Source organism: Rhipicephalus microplus, chromosome 4, assembly GCF_043290135.1.
Source record: "Rhipicephalus microplus isolate Deutch F79 chromosome 4, USDA_Rmic, whole genome shotgun sequence".
NCBI lineage: Eukaryota > Metazoa > Arthropoda > Arachnida > Ixodida > Ixodidae > Rhipicephalus > Rhipicephalus microplus.
The window spans coordinates 25,424,921-25,448,165 of NC_134703.1; the positions used below are offsets into that span (position 1 = coordinate 25,424,921).

General features: G+C 42.6%; 1 protein-coding gene across 3 annotated transcripts in view; it reads right to left on the bottom strand.

Annotated features, from left to right (window-relative positions):
* Positions 1–23,245, bottom strand: part of cic (Putative transcription factor capicua) — an 86,029-nt gene that overhangs the window by 50,628 nt on the left and 12,156 nt on the right. For all 3 annotated transcript variants that reach the window (XM_037422580.2, XM_037422579.2, XM_075892364.1), the window contains exons 3-10: positions 16,713–16,862; positions 15,389–15,525; positions 14,490–14,675; positions 12,168–12,339; positions 10,551–10,600; positions 9,320–9,452; positions 5,579–5,886; positions 579–879 (exon numbers count right to left, since the gene is read on the bottom strand). In XM_037422580.2, the coding sequence (XP_037278477.2) occupies positions 579–879; positions 5,579–5,886; positions 9,320–9,452; positions 10,551–10,600; positions 12,168–12,339; positions 14,490–14,675; positions 15,389–15,525; positions 16,713–16,862 (1,437 nt within the window). The remainder of the gene's footprint in view (positions 1–578; positions 880–5,578; positions 5,887–9,319; positions 9,453–10,550; positions 10,601–12,167; positions 12,340–14,489; positions 14,676–15,388; positions 15,526–16,712; positions 16,863–23,245) is intronic.

Consider the following 23,245-nt stretch of genomic DNA (forward strand, 5'->3'; position numbering starts at 1 on the left):
GGCAACTGCTACGTCAGAGAGGCCTGTTCTTAGGCGGGTGACTTCGCTAACGCAGTGCGGACCACCAAGACGGTGATTTCATCCGTCAATGATGATGCAGCATTTGACTTTAGTGTACCTTTAACATGTCCACGCAATGACTCTGCCGGAACCCCAACACAACATTGCACAGTCACCACACACACAGGTGTTTATGCACAAACGTTCCCTGTGCGCCCGAAATACGAGCCTCCTAGCCACTTGCTATGGCCCTCTCCGCGTGACAACGTTGCTGCGGAACAGTGAAGCCTCTTTTAGTCAAGCTGATGTTGTACCACCACGCCACTACTCTTCCTCTCCGCCTTGCTAATTCTGATTATGCTATTTCTAGCTTGGTGATAACTTCCCACAAGGAACAGCACTGCTGTAATAACGTAGTTTGAACCAAGTAGGTCTTACCTTAATTAAAAATATATATATCCCAAGGAAGCACCCAAGAACTACTGCTGACATAAGTAAACAGGAAGCATTCACTGAAATTTTGATCCCTGCAGATCAGAAAAACTACTTACAACAAAAAACAGGATGCCTTCACTGACCTTTGAGCCCTACGGATCCAGGCTGGACGGTAAAAGAAGGAAGCAGGTATTGGACTTGTGTGGCGGCAGCAGTAGGCAACTGCACGGGCCTCAAAACGTTGCTGGGCCCTTTGGGTGGGCTTGGGCTGAAGGACGGGCCCCTCAGAACAAGCCCCGTCAGATCAGCGCCACCCTCGGCCCGGCTCAATGGTGGGCTTAGAATGGCGTACTGCGCTGTGGAGGCGGGTGGAACCAGCAATGCATGTCGCATGGTTTCCATGCCTGCAGGAGGCTTGGACGCAATTGGACGCAGTGGAGAAACCTGGGTTGAAAATAGTGATGCTTGTTGTTTCAGACAATTGGCTACAACAAATTAATGGGAAAGGCTTGCAGAATAGAAAGCGAAATATGAAAGGAAGCTTTCGAAGCAGCTTTGACACTTGTGAGTAATATGGCACTTTTATTTTTTTTTTGTTCCTTTATACACTCAAACTTTATTATAACAAAGTTGCATCTTACAAGAAAATAAGTTTGTTATATCTGAAAATTCGTTATAAGGGTTTATTTCTAACCCTGCATCTATTGCAAGACTATTTTTTATTTACTTCGTTATAACCAACATTTTATTATATTTAAGTTCGTTATGTTGAGGTATCAGAGAAAATAAGTTTGTTATATCTGAAAATTCGTTATAAGGGTTTATTTCTAACCCTGCATCTATTGCAAGACTATTTTTTATTTACTTCGTTATAACCAACATTTTATTATATTTAAGTTCGTTATGTTGAGGTATCAGAGTACTTGAATGTAGCTATTCAATCATAAAAAAACATCACCACAAAGCCCCTCATGGAGTCATTTAAGCAAAGGCAGGTAAAAACTAACGCCATCAACACAAAACAAAACCACCCCATAATCATTCAAGCCAGAGAAGTAAAAATTAATTGTCGTGCCCAGATGCACCCTACTTGCAGCCATGTGTTATTGGTAAAATAATGGACATTTGTGCTGTTTTTAGAACACACAAGGCTGTCCATTTCAGAGCGCTATTTCACAAGAAGGAGCAAATGAAGAATAAATCCAATTTAGTGCCTTACCCTTTGCTAAATGCATTGGCAGATTCGGATCGATGATCACCAAGTACCATATTCGTGCCATTCTAATACGCACTTTTTGTTCTCGGAATGAAAACTCTCAAATTTGTGTGTGCCTTTAAATCAGGCTCATAAGTGAAACAGGCTTAGAGTTTTTTTTTTTTGGTATCTTCTTTTTTAATCTTCCCACATGTAAAATTACCAGTGTGTTACAATCAGGCGCATGCTAGAATTGTGCAAATATGGCACTGGGATATCGAAATACAAAATATATATATATATACATACAATAAAACCATCAGTCAACAAATCTCGAGGCACGACTAAAAATAATTCGTTATGAAAAGTCATAATGAAAATATTAAAAATTTCCACAAAAACTGTCAATGCAACCATATGGGTCCCCTACCTGTGCTTGAATCGCCTTGTGCTTTGATAAGCGCCAAAAAACAAACACGAAATATTACTGAAGGAGTCCACGTTTATTTGAGGAAGAGCACAATCTTGGCCTGATAGGTGCAGTTCAACTGCTGTAGGATGTAGGACTATCCTTACACATTTTGAAGCATCAGCACCAGAGGTTGAAGAAATAGCATGTTTGCCTACGACGTGTGAAGTGTTGTCAGCAACACTATGGTTGCACCAAGTCATGTACATAAACACAATTCGGCCTCCACATTGCCTCGTCCTTGTTAAGACAACTAAGAAACACCACCCGACCAGCCCTTCATCAACCTAGAAAAAAGAAACACTTTCGTGTTGCTATTACATAAGAACATGCTTAGGAATCCTCTCCAACATTTTTCTGCAATTTCCCTTGGAGGTATATGAAAACATTCTAGAAATATTCTACAAACATGAGAAAAGAGGTCGATTCGATTTGCACTAACATTTAAATATATGAGTTAACTTTGCACCCAAAATTTTGCAATTTGCACAGCTCTACACTAAATCAACAGACATTTCAAGGGGAATTTTCGAAAAGTTGTAACTCCGAAAAACTCGTTAGTCTGATTTTCGCTATAAGGATCATATGATTATAGCTGCTCGAAGATTACCTGAAAGGTATGCAAGTCTCAGGGCAGTTTCTTAAAGGGGCCCAGAAACACTTTTTAAAGTTACTATTGAACAGATTCACTAAAAGAGCTTATTGCATTGCGATTTCAATGCCACAAAAGTTTTAAGAATCCGTCCAGTACGATCGGAGTTGCAAATATTTGTTGCACGTTGTCACGCTGCAATTGCATTCTCTCTTCTCCCCCCCCCCCCCCCCCCACCAACAAAAGCACTTGGAAGCTAAGCAAAGGGGATGGCACGAGCAACGAAGATCACATGCGCCTAGTGACCTTGAGCACTTTTTCTTTTCTATTTTTTTGTTCGAATACGCAGCTTTTTCGGGTTGATCGCACGCACGGACAAGTAGCGGCCCTTTGCAGCAATCCCTGTAACGACCGAGCGCTCCATGTTCAAATTAGCCAATAGGCGATAGGTGGCCTTCTACGAGTGATTTTTGAGCACCTTCCGTCATATGTCGAGAGAAGAAAAAGCAACTTTAAGCTAACTTTGATAATTCATTATGGATTCCAGGCCGTGTGCTGCGCTATAGTTTTTAACTCGCGTGTTCTTGGGAGTCTCTACTACTAATCGACAGCGTTTTCTGATTATGCCCAAGAAGTGTTGCCGGGGCCCCGGGGCCCGTTTCATCAGGAAAGGTAGGAATTTATTAATACATTTAAGGGGGAACACAGGTCTTAAAAAGGCTGAGAATCGCGAAAAAAATCGACTTTTTGAAGTTCACATTTTCGAAATCTGCAACTATTTTTGCACTTATCTGAGAAGTTTCAAGCTTCTCGCGTCATTTCTGGCACAAAATCAATTTATAACACCTCTGTGAGATGAATCTGAGCACAAATAGACGCTAAAGTCGCACTTTTTCACGCCGAACCATTGCCGTTACACTGAGCTAGCGTGGTCATCTTGGTCTCGTTTGGAAGGGTCGTTCTTCATCTTCAATTTACCGCCACCAGTGGCTCACCTTGCTCATTGGTACTTCAGCAAAAACGCATCATCGAGAAGTACCACCGCGCGATTCCGTTGGCTGCTTGGGGCACATGACAAAACCTAGGCATCCGATTGGCCAAAGGCGTTTCTGACGTCTGCTTTTTCATCGTGACGCGCACAGACATGTGCCATTCTGTCATGGTGCTGTAGACTGCCTGCAGAAGTAAAGAAGTTCCTCGCCGCACTAATTTGTGAAGCGGGTGTGGTGATCGTTCGTTCGCTGTGAACTTCAGAAAGAGCCCCGCTATCACTGAGGACAGAGAGGATAGCAAACTTGCGGTGTTCAACGGCGGTCGCGGAGTCACCGGTGTTGAACACCGGTGGCTCCGCGACCGCCGGTGTAGGCCTAACTCACGTACGAGCCCGTTGGTTGTCGACAACGTCGCTGAAAGCGGCAGTGTTTTGGAGCTTGAACAGTTACAGGACGGCAAGTAAAAAAGCAGAAGTGAAGCTAAGGAGATAGCAATCTTTGCAACAATGGAAAGGAAGCGCAGTCTTATCGCTAAACGCGCCGATGCCGCGGGTTCCGCCCGTCTGACGTGAACTGCGTGACGAGTCGCCAGAGTGGAGTTCGCCGCGCATCGGCAAACAGCAGAAAATCAATCAGTTTACTGTGAACGTGCTCGCCGCCCGCGCAATGAAGGCTACTGGCAATAGGTAAAGTGCTCGTAACAACGCGTCCGCAACGATCAACATATTGCGTTGCGGCCTTCACTCGAAAATGTGGCAATCTTACATGAAAAGGAAACTGGTAGAGTGCTTGTAACGACGCGTCTGTAACGGTGAACATATTGCGCCGCGGCCTCCACTCGAAAATGTGGCAATCTTACGTGAAAAGGAAACCAACACCTCGCTGCTCTAGGAGCCTTGAAATTGATGAGCGTGTGCACGAGTTTGGTCTGCGGCATCACAACTCAATCTGGACAAGCCGAAAAACCACTTTATTATAGGACGGATCACGAATTACGCGCATAAATTTGTCGCACATAGGCGTCACCGAACTGGTAAGCGGCCTTGTCGGCAGACGAGCCCAAGGTGACCGCATGAGCTCGCAAGTGTGCCTCTGCGGAAAATATGCAGTGGGCATTGAAAAAACGCCATTTGGGTGACGCGAAACAGAAGAACCACATGCCTGGTGCCTACTGAGAAAGCTGAATTTGCAAATCATTGTAAATAAACAGCTTTTCCATGCTACTTTCTGCCCAAAATGGACTTGTGTTTTTGCATGATTTCTTAGGATTCAAATATTGCTGCAGTTGCAAACCTGTCTAAAAGATATCTCTGCCTTCAGAGCAGCTAGGACTGTCATTTTTGTTGTGACATGTAGCTGTATCTTTAGTTTACACGATGGTAGGTGTGAATTTTCGATTGAGATCTTCAAAAAATTAAATTTTTGCCAGAAATTGGAGCATGAAGTGGGCGTGTCTGCAACACTGAAGTGCAAGGTGCGACAAACCTTGCTAAAATTATCAAATAAAAAAAAGCACTCCTACCATTGTGTAGCTTATGTTCATTAGTATACAGGCATGTGCCAAAAGTAGCTCTGCAATACAAATTTCCTGTCTCATTATACCAGCAAAGAATAAGTATTTAATTTTAGGATATCTCGAAAACTAATTGGTTTCAAGGAATAGTAATTAGATTTTTGAAGTAAGCATCAAAAACTCACACTGTGAATTTTCTTTATAAACGCATGAAAATATCTGACATTTCATCTCAAGTACAGTGTCCCACCTACATTTAACAAAGGTTGCATAGGTTCAATGTAATACTATTTGGGGATCGTTCTAGAGGGAACAATAACTTCTGGTTTCCCTGTTCCCAGCACTCGATAAGCAGAGCGTGAACGAGTCAACAGGTGCTTACAGATTCACGCTGCCTCTCTTCTGGGGCCGAGTTGCGTTTACTTGGAGATTGCACACCCTTGAAGACGGCGCCTGTAGGGTGAAAGGCTGTGGCTGCAGCGCCAAGAGGCCGTGGTGCGCCCAGCGGCGCAGCCTCCAACAACGGCATAGGCTCCCTCATGATGGGTGTCGGCCTATGGGTGCCCTCAGCCAATGGTGGCCCAGCCCCAACAGGTGACCGTGGAGGTGAAGCATCTGAGGCACCACCTTCTGAATCACTCTCTACCACTCGTTCTTTACACTGGAGGTCGATAACTGGCTCGCCGTCACCTAGAATGAACAGCAGATAAGAAAAAATTCCGATTTTTAACAATGCCAGTAGCACAAGTAACACGTTTAGGACGGCCGAGCTGTATAAACCAGTCTTCACGTCCTTAAAGTACAGTTCATGCACTCGTTCAAATGCAGTCGCTCCTGCTGAATTTGAGCCTAATTATGGCCAAGGGCAAGGTCACAGCTTCTTAATGTTCCTTGACAGTACACTAGAAAAGTGGCGATTTATTCAGCTGCTCCTTCATGCATATTCAAATTTCTTCACATGACTGAAGAACACAATGGGGTCGCAGGAAAAGAAAGATTTGCCATCAAACACGTAATCAGTAGATGAACAGTAGGGAGGGCTGTATGTAGGAAAAGATGAAATGGTGAGAAGAAAATTGTATACCGTAATTACTCGAATCTAACGCGCACCTTTTTTCCGGTTAAGCGAGTTCATAAATCGCATGCGCGTTAGAATGCAGAACGAAAAAAAAATGAATACGGTCATTCTATTGCCATCGGCATTTCCAAAATGGCCACCCCCTACGTGCGTTGGCATGGCGCGTCGGCCATTTCTGCCTATGTGTTTCCCATGTGCGGCACTTCGTACGTGTACCGAGGAGTTCGTCCTCTTGTAGTGCATTAGCATCGACGGCATAAAAGGGCCGACTCCAAAAACTCGACGAGTGCACCACGATGACGCTTTTAAAAGAAAAGTTATTGCGTGTGCCGAAACGGACGAAAATCGGGCCGCATCGCGGTCGTTCGGAGTTCCCGAAACGTGCGTGCGGGACTGGCAGAAACAAACAGCAGAACAAAAGCAGAACATTGTCGACAGGAAAGATTCGCGCAAAGGCTTCAGTGGACCACAGCAGGGTCGGTTTCCGCAAATTGAAGAGCTGCTCGACGAGTATGTGATTGAGCAGTGAGCGGCACAGCGACCTGTGACGACAGAACTGCTCCAAGTGCAGGCTATGTATGCAGTTAGCCTTAGAAAAAGGGCTATTGCGGAGCCAGTTTAAAGCGAGCATATGCTGGCTAACTAACTTTATGAAGAGGAAAGGCTTTTCCCTCCGAAGGTGAACGGGCATATGCCAAAAGTTGCCGGAGGAGTACGAAGAAAAGCACAGTTTTCAGAGGTTCGTCCTAAACTTGCGGCACAAACTCCCTCCTTGGGCAAATCGGGAATGCCGATCAGACGTTTCTTTGCTTCGACATGCCTGGCACCACAACCGTCGAGAAGAAGGGGGCGAAGCAAGTTCGCGTGCCGACATCGGGCCACGGTAAAACTAGAGTGACGGCAATGCTCCGTTGCACGTCAGATAGGCCCCATACCTCATATTTAAACGGAAGATGCTCCCGAAAGGAGTCGTTTTCCCGAGTGGCGTGATCGTGCGGGCCAACGAGAAAAATGGGTGCGAATTGCAATCGATGTCTTACCTTTTTTTTTTTTTTTTTTCTCGTCGTGGAAACCGGGTGCGCGTTACAATCGAGGGCACAGTAGAATCGAGTAAATACGGTATATGTATAGTCACATATCCTCCAGCCAACTGCATCGGTTATACTAAACACTTCTTTGACCTCGTATCATTTGGAATGTAAAGGCGTTTGTACTTAACACTTCTTTTACCCTGTTTCCTTTGGAATGTGAAGGCATTTATTGACCGCTGGCGTAAAGATCGACCAGTAGCTGAAGCAACAGCTCAAATCAAGGAATTTCTGTTCGTGTGCAGGACATTGTGGTACAAAAAAATGTCCCAACCAAAAATAACATCACAAGAACAGAAAGTAATGATTACAAATTCAATTGAATACAGAACGTCCTCATTATCAGCACGTGCAGTACAAGACTCTGAGGCGTGACTATATTGAGCCCTGGTTGTGTGGACAGGAGGCCCCGAAAAAGGTGTCTCGACTTTCTAAAGTATGCGCAAAAATCTTACACAGAACGACTCCTGTGCCCAAGAGTCTAGACACCGTCAACGAACACTTCAATCACACTGAACAGACTTTGAGGAGGAGTTGTAGATTTCGATACTATTGCAACCATTGCCTCTTAGACTACGACTTTTATCTTTTCTCTTGCCATTGATTGATATGCGGGGTTTAACGTCCCAAAACCACTATATCATTATGAGAGACGCCGTAGTGGAGGGCTCCGGAAATTTAGACCACCTGGGGTTCTTTAACGTGCACCCCTTTTCTCTGGCCAAGTGACAGAATGACGTCACATCGGCGATAATGACCGACGGGGCAGAGGCGAGAAACGGTGGGTGTTCGACAGCGGGCAATGGCACATCAGTAGGCATGCAAGCAGAAGACTGACTAGACGTCTCCCGATTTAATACACTACACAGGGGGAGGGGGGTACTACGAGGAGAAAGAGAGAGTGGAGGCACGAGTCTCTGTGATTTAAAGGCACGGTGTAGCACATCTACACTCAACCGCTGAAGTCAGTCGCCTTCAGGTATTGCAGAAGGGCTCTTGTGGCTATCTGAGCTGATGAGCTACGAGGCCAGGCCGACCCCATTGTTTCGTTCTAAAAGACGTCAACCATCATGTCTCAACATCATCAGTATTGCGCAGTGGCACAATAGGTGGCCTATTTCTTCTCATGCCAAAAGGTCCGACAAAATACTAAGCTGTAATGGGAGACACAAGTCTTAAAGGTGTTTTTTTATTAGCCGAGTCAACAAGACAAACTTTAGTACACTTATTCAGTTCTTTCTGTGGATTCCAAATCTCTAAAAAGATTTTTAATAGCTGCATTAGAACAAAAGATGTGCTATCTTTACAATATCTTAAGCGTAACTTTTACGGGGATTTTCTTAGCAAGTTCTCTTCTCTACACAAAAATGAAGCATGCAGCAAGGTTTCCAGAAAGCTGGTCTAGCCAATGATGGCATTTGTTTTCTTATAATGTTGTGTACCGAATTATAACTCTCAATAATCATGAAGAGTATGAAGCAAAAATATTTTACTCATACTTATACTGTTTATTTTAGAATCGAAGTTAGATGAAAACAATCAAATTAGCATCACCCACTACACTAGCTCTCTGGCAGTCGTGCCACATACCTTGTTTTCTTGTGTTTGACAAAGCAAGGTTGCCAAAATGCGCCACAAAAAATAATGAAAACGTACTTGAAGATTTAGAATCTGCAGAAAAAAAGTGAATAAGTGTATTCAATTTTATTCACTTAAATTGAAATAACGAGAAAAATTTTTTGAACTGCCACGCCTCCCCTTAAATGTAAAATTGAATGTGATTCTCATCTCCCCTTCTCCATGTTAAAACAACTTAAAAATCCCTTTCAGATATACTTACTGAAAGTGCACTGACCGTTTCCACTAGAGCCATCATCTGCTAATCACGCGCAAGATCTCCCCAGACGTTTGCCAATATTTTTCAAGCTCAAGTTGCAACAAGCAGAGTTTTGCTTACCCTCGTCTTCACAGATTATCATCCGTTCATCATCACTGGATGCGTCCTCATCTTTGTCATTGTTTCCAGGGCCAACATTGCCCATAGAAGACTCGGAAGTGTTTTCAGTCCAGGGAAGCGCAACAGCAAGACTCTGGAAACATTTCAGAAGATGCAATGCAGTTTTATTGAAATGCAAAATAAATAAAAAATTCTTGAAAAACATAATTTCGGTATTTGCTTGCAACTTTCAGTATCAAACTGAGAAAAAGCTTGTTACATTCCAGTAAGCACGGTACATTAGATTTTTGTCCCCATAACGAGCAGACCTCAAAAGGAGTGGAAGCCAATATACTCAATGGCTGCAATGGAGCTGCTTAATTTAAAGTTATGGCACCAAAAGTGCTCAAACATGGCTTTGCCCTGATCGGACGTGACCAAGGTGCACCAGGCAACGCTCAACACTTTTTTTTTTTTTTTTCAACTTTCTGCAGGACATCAACAATGCTAACCGCGATAACACAGCTAGCCCCACCAACAGATCTAGTGGCAATGGCAGTGACAGCCGAGACTAAATACTACAAGTGTGGGGTCAGTTACAGAACAATAGAAACAGGTCGTATGCAATTCATGTAAAAGTCGCATGACAATTTCCTTTTTTTTGGGGGGGGGGGGGGGGATTTTACTTAGCAATTATCCATTCCTTACATTTCCATCATTCTTTTTTTAAGGAAAGTGCAATTATCGAATAAATCTGAAACTCCCCTTAAGTGCATGCATCTGTTTTTACGTGTGTGTGTATGTATGCACACATAATGTAAAATTTTGGTGGCATTGTCAGTGCCCTATTGTGCAGAGAAATTTGAGCATTATCCTACCTGCCTGCATAGAATTGACAAGTATTATTATGGTATCAGATACCAGCCCGACAAGCCCGTATTGTTACTGCAATGAAATAGGACAAGCACAATACACTACATTGTGCCTCACTATGGCACTGTTTGTTGCAAAGAAACTATAATGATTTAGCAATCACCCACTTCCCGTTGACTTGTACTGGTGCTATTCAAGGTAGCATACCTCTGTGCCTATGCTCCCTTCAATTGTATATCAACGCTGTGGTATGTCAAACAGGTGTCATAAATATTTCACAACTACTTAATTAGTATGTCCTACATGCGTCAGTGATTCACACTTCGTCCCTCAAGTTATTCGCCCCTAACAGCTGCATGACAAAAATGAAAAAACTTACATCACCACTTTCTCCATTTTTAGAGCCAGTGCTCTCGTCCTTGACATTATCTGTAAAAGCAAATGCAGCTTTAATCAATAAGAAGTAACTACAACTACACTTACAACAAAAAGATGGCGAAAGAGGAACACTAAATTAGGCAAGAGGTAAGTATATTGATATAGGTCTTTTCTAAAAGTAATTCTGACCAGCAAAGGCTGATTATATTCCTGTCACACGGCAAATCTAATGTCATTTACAGCGAATGTCATGTCATTTACAACGAATGTCATGATTGTAATGTCATTTGTCACACAGAGAAACTAATGCCCAATTTGATGATAATTACATTTTCTATCGAATGAGTTCCCAAAACACATTGGCATTCGATTTTGAACCAAATGAGTACGATAAAAACCAGAATACTATAGGTCGAATAAAAAAAAAAACGCAATGAAAAGTCGGCTCTCGTCTTCCATACCGGTCATTAGCAGAGAAAAATTTGGAAGTCTCGCACAGTAGGCAGCTGAAGTCGAAAGCCTCTATTGCCATCGCGAATATCAGCAGCGGGGCTGTTGGGCAAGGCCTACAGAGTTCTAGCAACGCCATTTTGCCTTGATTATCTGCTGTCTGTCTGCTGTTTCTTATTTTCTTCGGAAATGAGTGGTAGTTGACAGCAGTTTACGATAGGCTCCAAGTACAAAGTTATCGAATACGTCGAAACGCACAGCAACCTGGCGGCGCAAAGGGCATTCGGTGCATCGGAGAAAAGCATCCAATACTGGAGATGCCAAAAGCAGCGCATCATGTCCTGCAGCAACCAAAATAAAAACTTTGTTTCGTTCATGGACTGCAGTGTGGAAACGCTGGAAACGCTATTTGCCTAACTCGTCTGGGAGCTGCGTGAAACGTCGGTACCCCCCGTGACAGCAGAGTGCATCCGCACGAATGCTATCGAGATCGTGCGCGACTTTGGGCTTAGGAGAGTGCAATTCAAGGGCTCGCCATCGTGGGTGCGCCAATTTATGAAGCCGAAGGGTTTTTGGGTTGAAACGGCATACTTCTGTCTTTTCGCAAATGCTGCGTAAGTAACGCATTGGATGGAACGGAGGACGATGCACTCTGGCAGGTTCACTAGTGAAAAACAGACGTCGTCGGACTCAAGTTCGGACGAGTCCGAGTGACAGCCCTTTGTGGCCCTCTGGTGTTCAACTACATAAGATTAGTGTCTAAATAAAAAGAAATGTCACCACAGTGCAGCTGGTTGTGTCGCGTATTTACCAAGGTAATGGTACACAGCAATACTTTGCAATTCTTTAAAATTTCTTTTTCGGAGATTCAAAGTTTGGGAGCCGACCTATATTCTGGTTTTTATGGTAGACACTGTTAGACTTTATAGTGCAAAAGCATTCTCTAATTTCACATCCCCAAAACTGTAGCAGCAGCACTTGGGACTAAACGCACAACCTTGAGCTCAGCTGTGTAATGTAATGGCCAGTGTGCTACTATGGCAGGTGGCCTGAGGTGCACGGTGAATGTAACAACATGAATGCAAGTGAGACAGTTGCTTACCCCCTAGGCATTGCCTATCACATGCCCATTGTCTGGGACTATTGCGCCCTCCCTTCCCCTGCCTACCAGTATCTTGGCGGTCATTGCTGTCCCCAGAAGCCAAGTGGGCACCCAGGTCATCCGAGGTGCTGAGGCACTTGCGTGTGGCATCCTTGCACTGTGATCCAGAGCTGGACTTCTTGCGATCCCGGCTGCACCACTTCCAGTCGGGGTGCGCCTTGAAGTGTGCCTCTTTCACCTGGGCACATATAAAAATGTCACAGAATTAGGGTGATGCCAAGCCACACACTGCAAACAGTAGCGGGACAGTGTTTGCAGTTCGGTAAGAGCATGCCCGCTGCTCCTGAGCCACCAGAGAGGCTAAACTCAGCGAAACTTGATACAGACATTGAAGCACAATTTGTAAGCAAATTGAGCAATGAGCGTGCAAATTGAACAATTCTATTACAATTGTAACACTACTACAATTTTAACTACTACAATTGTAATATACACTGTCAATGTGAAGAAAGGAAGTGTAAACCAGCTGCATGTTTTTAGCGCAAATAAGAGCCTACACAAGAAGAGGAAGACAACGTAATGCAATGCTGAATGTGCCCTTCCTCATTGCAGCATATGAGCAATGTACCACTAGGCTCAGTAAGTTCTATAAAAGGGGACAGTCTGCTAGCAGGGTTCGCATAAACTGACTATGGGACCTCCTTCTGTATACACAAATTTTTGTAATTGATTCGATGACAAAATAAAACCATTTCTGATTTCTGAAAGCAAAAATTCAATGATACTTAAGGACTTTCCAGGACCTGTCGCAGGTTTTTCAACGACTCAAACCGGCATGCAAATATGAAATTTTTTTACTCTAAAATTTTCAAGAACAACTAATTTGTGTTACACTTGCATTAAATAACAGTATCGCAACCATAACAACCACATCCAGTCTTGATAACTTCTTAAGATCACAACACACTATGAACACTTACAAAAGTGATTTATATTATTCCAGTATATGTTTGGTGATGTTCACCAAACATACTAAAAATATTTGGCGTAATATTATTTCTCTTGTACAAAGATAAATATATAGGTGCTTTGTAGTTGACGTCATTTGCGAGGAGCGCTAGCGGTGGGGTCACCAAATTGCAGGTCCGCACACTCACCACACGGGCATAATACTCTCAACAAGTTGAGCGTGATTGATTGATTTGATTGATATGTGGGGTTTAACGTCCCAAAACCACCATATGATTTTGAGCGATGCCGTAGTGGAGGGCTCTGGAAATTTTGACCCCCTGGGGTTCTTTAATGTGCACCCAAATCTGAGCACACGGGCCTACAGCATTTTCACTTCCGTCGAAAATGCAGCCGCCACAACCGGGATTCGGTCCCGTGACCCAAGGGCAGTTATAGTGAAATTCCATGCCTTGACAGATAAAGGTATAGTGTCTACACAGAAGACCCCCCCCCCCCCCCTCCCCTTTGCTCCAATATCACAGCTTTCATTCCCAGCAGCTCTATGAAAATAAGTGTGCTAGAAACAAAACACGAATAGTGCTTGGCTAAAAGTGCAACACGAATGAGACAAAGACAGAAAATGCAAAGCCACACCACAGGGCTTGTGAACTTTATAAACTAACTCATCCATGTCAACTGCGTTAATGCGTCGTGTAGTGCCTTGTGTTATTCCTCTTTGCTGGCTTCTATATGCTGTTAAGTGTTGTCACGCTTCCACTTCTGTGCAATATGCACTCGTATTGTCAGACTGGTATCATTCTATCACTCAATCACTTGTGCTTGATTGTACCTATCTACCCTTGCAATAGGCCACTGGCTTGTGGGTGTGATCAAATCATTCATCACTTGCTTAATTTATTATGACCTGATGGGCTTGTGGGTGAGCCATTATTTTTGAAGAAGCAGTGTGCAGAAGGATACAAAAACACGCACATATGAAAGACGTAAACATAAGCGCTGTTCTTCAATATCGTGCATCATTCTCCGGCTGCATCATGCAAGAACCGCCATTTCATCCATGATGGTATACAGTTAAGCTCCTTTATAAGAAGCATGCTCCAGGCAGGAATGCTTGTCTTGTATATGAGATATCTCTAGTAAGCAGAGTACCTTGTATGCATTTTCTAATCAACTCGTACCAACACACCGGTGTCTCTTATACCCATTTGTCTCTTACATATCAGTGTCTCTTATAAATGGGGTCAAATGTTTCATTCAGTACAACGCATGTTTGATTAGCACAACTGCGAGAGGGTCAACTTGTGCCTTTCCCTTTTGCAAGCCCAATGTCACCTAGCATAAACAGTTTCTATGCTTGTGGAAATTAGCCACTATGCCTCCACAGACTCATTACATCCACACGATCACATCACTCACCTTGAAGGCAAGGTCATGGTACTGCTGCTTCTCTGATGGGTTCAGTGCATACCACCACTCGCCCAATATCTTGCTGACAGTGCGGTTGTCTTGGTTAGGGTGCCGCTTGTGCACCAGTGCTCTATGCCGCTTGCTGAAGATCATGAATGCATTCATTGGCCGTCTGATGTGTTCCTTCTCCTTGACCTGCATTAAATGCAATTAGGCAAGAAACATTAACGCATCCAATATCTACACTGATACTCATTTCAGGCAACTCACATCAAGGCAAAAAAAAAAAAAAAAAAAGAAGTTACAGCTGAGTCAAGTTACCCTGAATTCCTAAAGGTCCTACATTTTTGCTTTGAACAATGGTGCTTGAGCCATCTAAAAATGAGTCAAATGTTGTGCAAAGCAAAGTTGCAACTTATATGACACTGACATAAAAAAACAAAGCAACAAACTAGAGCAAATGATTGGCCACTGCTTGGTTATATTGAAGTAGAAAACTTTAATATGTGCACACTTACAAACAGGAGACTCCACAAAACAGCTGGGTTCGTGGCATCTGGTTGTGAGAACAGAAACTTTGCAGCAAACTGCTAAACCATAGTATTAAAACGTGGCACCACTGATAGCCAACAATGTAATTACAATGTGAAAAATACTTGCTGATGGTTGGAGTTAAGAAGAAAATGTTGGGAATTGATAAATGCCTGACCGCAACATGCAGGGTATTCAGGTCCGCACCTGCCAAGTTTCATCACACAACCCCACAAGGATGCACTTAACTAAAGTTTGGTAAACGGCTTTTCAAATACTTCAGACTTTTCAACAGCCCTTGCTACATTGTGCACCTGTTACTGACGTACGACATTGAAAGCAAACTTTTACTGCACCAAACGGTTACATAGCCATACCTTGCGTGGGCTTTTGGGCTCATCTTTCGGGAGTGCACCCAGTGATTGTGTTCTCCGCTTAGCAGATGGCACAACAATCGTTGTGGGTGAATCTGTGCTGTCGAACACATCGTCGTCGCCTTCCTCCTGGTCGTTTACTGTGGAAGGAATGGTACATTTCAGCATAACAATTATGAGCAAACAAGAGATTTTACTGACAAGCGTCCACATCTCGTACTAGACATTTCTATTAACCGTCACTTGAGCCAAATCACTGATGCTGCAGCAGGGGCTACATTAGTAAAAAATGTACTATTTTGAAATATCACATACAAAAACTTTATCTGCTTCTAACACACACATATTAAAGGGGCCCTGCAACACTTCTTGAGCATGGTCAGAAAACGCTGCCGATTGGTAGTAGAAGCTCCCGACAACAAGCGAGCCAAATATTATAGCTGAGCACGCAGCCTGGAATTCACAATAAATTATCAAAGTCAGCTAAATATTCCTTTCTCTTCTCTCGACAAATCACGTTATATGCCTAGAAATCACACGTCAATGACCCATCTACCAGCCATCGGCTGATTTGAACATGGCACGCTCGTTGATTAAAGAGATCGCCGCGGGAGGCCGCTACTTGTCCACGTGTGCGATCACACTGAAGAATCGGTGCATTGGATGAAAAAGGAAAAAAGAAAAAAAAGTGCTCAAGGCCGCAAGGCTTGCGTGACATTTTTCTGTGGTCCTGCCATCCCTTCCTGCTTAGCTTCCAGCGCTTTCGTCAAGATGAGAGAAGAGAGAACGCAATTGCAGTGAATAGACAAACCTTTGTAACTCCACTCGCACTGGACGGATTCTTAATATTTTTGCGGCATTGAATTCCTGAGGCAATAAGCCGTTCCAGTGAATTCATTCAATGGTTACTTGAAAAAGTGTTTCAGGGCCCCTTCAATGTTTGCTGTCTGGAGCTCTGGAACATAGATCTATGCCCTAGCCTATTGTAATCAACCTCTTGTTTCAGCTTATTGTAAATACAAGCCACAACTCCAGAAGAATGGTGTGTCGGTATAAAAGGGGTCTACAGCATGTCATGAAGAATACTACTGACTTTATGGAGTGCCCTAAAAAATTCTGTACAACAATATTACAGCAGCAGAATTTGAGAATTAGATAAATTGAAGAAAGTGCAAATTGTTATGCAGATATAAAACTATGCCTAAAATGACTTTATCCAGTAATTGCCGTTTTACTGTCATTATTGACTACAAGTTCTACATCCTTCATCAATCTGCAACAGCATATTCCCGACCAACTGGATAAAGAGAACATCAGGGAAACCTACCAATGCTAGATTGCTGAGCGTCGTCCGGTAACACAGGAGCAGTAGTCACCGTGGGCGGTGCACTGCTGGGTGGCGACGGGTGGGTGGTGTTTAAAAATGGAACCAGCGAGTGCCATGGAAAGACTGGAATGGGCTTGCCATCAGGCCAGCCTGCAGATGCAATTACACATGCACCCATGGAACAAAAGTAGTGCACTGAGCCAAAAACTATAGTCGACACCGAAGGAAATTGGAAACCCGCTCACATAATTGCAACCACTAGACACCACAATTAAAATTTCACACACCTGATCATGTAACCCACTAGTTACATTCATTTGGTGATGCCGATAGCTATCACTAGTTCACTCAGTGGATATGCTGCAAAAGAAAGTAACGCCATCTGGTTATATTATTCCCAAGGACGTATATACACAACGCCACCTATTGAGCAACTCAAACTAGAGGTGGCTACATACTACTACTACTAGGGAACAACTGGGCGTCAGAGTAACCTTTGCACCGGCGTTGACAACCGCCTACAGAAGTCGCCTGCCACGTCCTCGGTCAGGGACGCCATTTTTGTTCTCTCTTTTCCATATTTTTAATACCCTCACCCCACCCCTACAGGCGCTGAGCCGTGTTCCCAATTAGGGCAGCAGAAGTTGCATCTTTTTCTTTCCTCAACCTCCGTCTCTCAACGGCGCCAACGTGGCTCTGGCCACGCACGCAACGCATGAAATGTGTGATCGCGTTGTCGTCAAGTGCACTAAGAATTTACTGTCGAGAAAAGAGTCTGCGTTATTGCGTCATTGCGGCGCAATGACGCAATACGAAAAGAGTCTGCGTTATTGCGGCGGAATGCGTTTGTGTCAAACGGCATTCCGCCGCCACCTTTCGTCTTTGATGCCACTACGCGGACTTGCACAAGCTCGGCAGACTTATGTCCCCCGTTGATTTGCCAACCGCAAACCTAGACATTGTATCACGCACGCTGCTCTTGTATCAGTGCTTCAGTGTGATCTTTCCAATACCCATTCTTCATCTTGTCTAGTACCAACTTTCTGCAACAACATGCCAAACCATATGCTAGGTCGAATCAGCCTTGGCTTTTTTTCAGTGGCAGTCGCAAGCATTTGCGTTTTTTTGTATGGAATCAACGTAACTCTTCGTGGTGGCTCTACTTGAAGGAACGGGGGCATGTGTGGCGCTAGTAACACTAGAACGGTGGTTCGCGATTCAATGGCAATGCCTTTATACGATAATACGCATAATCTAAGTGGCCTAAAACATAACCAATGATGCTTTCTTTTCATTTTTTTTTTTGCATTCACTTTGTTGGCAAAGCGAGTCTCTGTTAATTTTTTAAAACTTGAACAAGTGTAAGCACACCGTATCACATGTCTCGATTCCCGCAAACGCGAGACTGCATGCTCAATACGTTTGGCGCTAGTGTAGCATAAGAAGGTTGTTTCGGTTGTGGTGCGGATATTTGCGACTTCGGCGACTTACGTTATCAGCGGTCTCTGCTATAGTCAGAAGTAATATTTTGAAAAATTTTACCTAGCGTAATAGGTGCACCCCGAACTTGACGCCAGATTTCTCGAAAAAAAAAAAACTGCGCTTATTACGTGAGTAAACACAGTATACCCACATGTGAACACAAACAGATAAAAACTAACAACTGAAAAACAAAAATACAGAGGTAAAAAACAACACGTGATTAAACTATAGGCACCACCTTTTATCGCCCCGTTGTTTAACCAATTCCTCAATAATATGCGCTTAGAATTATCCCATTCATCATACTCATTGAACAATAGGCACCACCTTTTATCACCCCGTTTGTTTAACCGATTCCTCAATAATATGTGCTTTGAATAATCTCATTCATCATACTCATTGGACAATAAACAAAGTGTTGCATTTCATTCATTATGATGTGATATTCACATTAATATGAATCACTCCTGATGTTTTGATATTTACTTATTTGTTAATTTATTTATTATTTATCGAGATATTGCCACAGCCAACTGGAAACATAGCAGAGGGCGTATATTATTTGTCTATACACGCAGTCAGTGAATTAATATATACAGAAAATTACATGCCCATGGAAAGCTTAGAAATTAAGTCACCATATAATCTTAATATCACGAAATAAGTGCAGTCAATAAACAAAACTATCTTAATATGTACTGATGGTCTCCTTGCTAAGCCATGATTTTCAAAGAAGCAACGCACAAAAGAACATAATCACACACACATAAAATGACAAAAAAAAACAGCTTTTGTGTATGCATCATTTTGAGTATGTGTGATTGTGTCCTTTTGTATGCTGCTTTTTTCGAAAATTAAAGGAAACTACAACTGGATTTCATTTCCCTGCTCCAGCGGCTCAAAGTGGCCTACTTAAAATCTAGCAGATATTGTTACTTTGACATAAATTATCAGTGCCCTGATGACATCATGCATATTTCAGATATTCACAATTAGTATGCAATGTTTTTACAGCTTGAGAGAGATTTCCTAAGGCTCCATAATTGTTCCCCATGTCTCGTCAAAATACACTTATTCCTACGTAAAGAAAAACATTTAGACGTCTACAATCCTCAGAAGATTGCTTTGGCAAATAATTTCATTTGTCTACACTCATAACAATGAACTTTGCTCATGCTAACATCAAACACTTTCGAACTGGGCAAATACATTGTGGCATTTATTTTGATGAATATGTTTTAAAGAATACAGATGTTTGTAAACTCTCACAAATGCTTCTGGCCTTTTAATTTAAGTGTTCTCTCAACCGCTAATACAGAGAACACCGAACCATGTTTGGGATGGATGGTACCTTTCAACTCGACATGAACTGCTTTTGCAACTACTGAGTCACTAGTATTTTTGTAACTAGAAGAATGTTCTGTTGTCTGAAATAATCTGTCAGCTTTACCACAGGCCTGCCTTTATGCACTTACTTCGCCAGACTGATTGCTTGAGAAAGACAAAGTTTTCACCTATACACCAGGAACACAGATTGTCTACCGTGCTGCACTTATGATTCACAGGCAACATCAGGCTCCCAAAATTTCAATCACTTGGCAAACTGACCTTTTTTTAAAAGATATGAGCCCTCACGTTAATTACAACAAGTAGTTTAAGACTACTTTAGAACTTAGCACAGCTTTGGAGGCATGCTAAGGAAACATTATGAAGAGAGAATGGCTCAGTCAAGAAACTGTGCCTTGTTGAGAGAGTTCCTCAAGATTTCGGGTAAAGTAGCCATGCAGCCTGTTACAGTAAAAACAGCTGCCTGCGCATGCCTTGTCTGCAATCAACAAGCTACTGCTGCATTTGTACAAGTTGCAAGGTTTGCTGAGCCCACAAAAGAGCTATCAAAGGTCAATTAAAAATATGGAACCATTTTCAGGCACAAAGAGAAAAATAGGCATTTACAGACACCTATTACACTTCTGTTCACCTGCACTACTTGCATAATACAACAAACATGACACTTCGGTTACAAATTCAACTATGCCACCTGACAAATTGATATACCAAAGATTTTCCTGCATTTGCTATTGTTTATGCATACCCAATATGTAGACAATGAGTTAACACAACATAGAAAAGCGCTATTAATCCGTAGTTTGCAGATGGACTTGTCGATATCAGCTACAATTCATTTTGGCTTGAGGAAGCAAGTTAGAACTTTGATAACTACAATTGTAAGGAGTAATGAATCATGAGAGCTCACAATGCATTAAACTTAAATCACTAATTTTCCCTTGATGTGCAATATTGAACAAAAATGTTCACCCATGATTTACCTTTACAGTTGAGCTACCATGCTACCGGTCGTTGCAAATGACAAAAAGAAACAAGCAACCCAAGATTTTCCCGGAAATGCTTAGCTCAAATTGCTGGAACAGACAATATGGGTTATTCATTGCTGCATTTCTTCTTCTTAAATTGCAATGGCTACAAAACATGCAAACTGTGCACTGCTTTGATGTAACCCGAACTTAAAGAGAAGGGACACATGGCAGCTTTCATAACAAGCTCAGACAAAGCAGCTAACTTAAGCAGACCTGAATCTAGACACAAAGCTTTTCAGCATACCACAGTTGTACAAACACTGCCTTCAAAAAAAATAACAGATCACAGTTTATTGTAACACAAAGTGTGCTTTAGTCATGCTTTCCTTCTAAGACGTGTGTAATGCAAACACACGCACATATAAGAAGCCACTTCCCGTTTCTTTTTTAAGACTTCACTTACAACTGCAACTGTTTCTTGAACACGTTACCAACAGACAACACACACAAAAAGGAAGAAAGACGGACAAGAAGAATGAAATGTTTTAATAAAACCACGCTGGCAGATTTGTATTAAAATAATTCTACACACTCCATGTAGTCTACCACAGCAAATCCTTAAAGCAACACACATAGAAAGAGTGAATACAGCTCTCTACGCTGTTACCATTTTTATGTCTTCTATGAAAGCAGTCGCCTTTTCTGCAATCTAGGCAGAGAAGATGCATCTGAAACCCAAGTGCGACGGAGACTACGACGCAAGCACACTTTTCATTGTGTTCTGGAAAACGGATTGCCCTTTGACAGTCATAGCCCCGGCGGCGTGCTTTCAAAGACTAGACAAATAAATAAAATTAATGGAACTAGTACGCAGAATCCAACATGCGTCACTGCTAGTGCTTACGGTGGCTATGACAAAAGGGCTTTCTTGAGCTGAACACAGAAAGAAACAGTGCATGCAACAGTGACAACTCAAAAGCGGCTTGCGTTTTCTGCTTTGGACAATAAAAAAGAAAAGCGACAAAGCCGACTATCGTAGTGCATGGGACACGTGCTTCCAAGCTCAAGCAAGCATGGGCAAACGGTAAATGTTAGATACATTGCAAATGCATTGCTTCCATACCATACAAAAAAGACAGCAATGAGCGATGAAGTGAACAGAAGCGAAGCGTTGATTGTAGCACCTTCTCGCGATGAAGCACAGCATACCAATGTGTGCATCAATTGCCACGTTCGCAAAAGTGCTTTCTGGAAGCCCGTGACATTTCTCATTGAAGAGCAAGAGAGAACGTCTCACGACATGCTAGCTTTTATGGTCACTTCATGCCACAAGTCCTTTTGGGAAGAAAAAAGGGGAAGAAAGAAAAAAAAGAAACTGTGCGTTGTGCCAGCCGGCAGTGTATTATCAAACAGCCAATGCTCACTTTGCTGCCATAACACTTCATGCGTGTAGTGTGTTCAGAAAAGAACCTGAGACAATAACATAAATAAAAAATAGTCATGCAGAGCTTTCAAGACAGAGCTAAAGGCATGGGCCGGAAAGTGCTTGCTATAAACCTGAAGATGATGCCCTTACACACTACTGCTGGTGCAATCTGGTCAGCATCAGAGAAGCCAGCTGGACTTTACGAGTGTAGTTGTTCTACAGCTAGCTAAACACAGTATTTACAGACAGTGCTGGGAGGTTTTGGCCAACCACAGTTAATGCAGCGAAATTTACATGCCAGAAAAGCACGTCCCTTGTTGCTAACTAACAAGTTAACAAAACCTCGTAGAAATCTAAGTTCTTGGTGATACACAACATTCATCACCTGGTATGCAACAACGTGCAAAACAATCCTTTCCACAAGCGAAAATTACAAGACGCTGTACAAGATGCAGGGAAAAAAAAAAAGGCATCATAGTGCAGAAAAAGCTGAGGCACCACAGGAAACTCTTAATATCATATGTACCAGCTTAGCAGTGGCCTTGCAGAAGCACAATGTAGCAACAATGTATGTACATGCCTGAGACTAATTCTCTGGTGCAGAATGCAATAAATTTATGGCTGCGTAGATGACAAAAAAATGACCATGATAAAATACAAATGCTCTTGCAATTTAGCACAGCTCCAATGATTGAAAAAAATTAATAATAATGTAGCTCAAAAAAGTTCTTCAATGTGTGTAAGCTTTCACAAAGGTTGCGGAACAGTCCTTGTAACATGTAGGTTACATAAAAGTAGAGTTTTTATCAGAATAAGCATGAACTAAGGATTCAAAATATTGCCTTGTAAAAGCAATGGGCATAGTTTGCAGTAAAAATATTGTGTCTAAAGTGTATATACAATATTCTAAATGAATACAACATATATATACAACATATAAATGTATACAACATATTCTAAATGAATACAACAAATGAATACATACATAAACAATATTCTAAATGAATATTGTTTCTGAACAGTGCACAAATGTGAATGCCCGAGTGAAACCTTGCAACTTTTTCCCCGCATGCTCTGCTGACGGTAGTAGTGTACAGAAATTAATCAGCTTGATAAATATCATTTTACACTTTTGAAGACACAAGTGAGTGAGTAACAACTTTATTAGTCGAAGGGGTGAGGGGTAAGGGAGGCTAAGCCACGAAGGCTGCCAGGCTGTGCTTCTCGATGACTTCTTCCGCTCGTTTCAGGACCCGTGTCTGGATGTCTATGTCGTTGCTGGAGAGAAGGGCCTCCCATTGTCCCTCGGT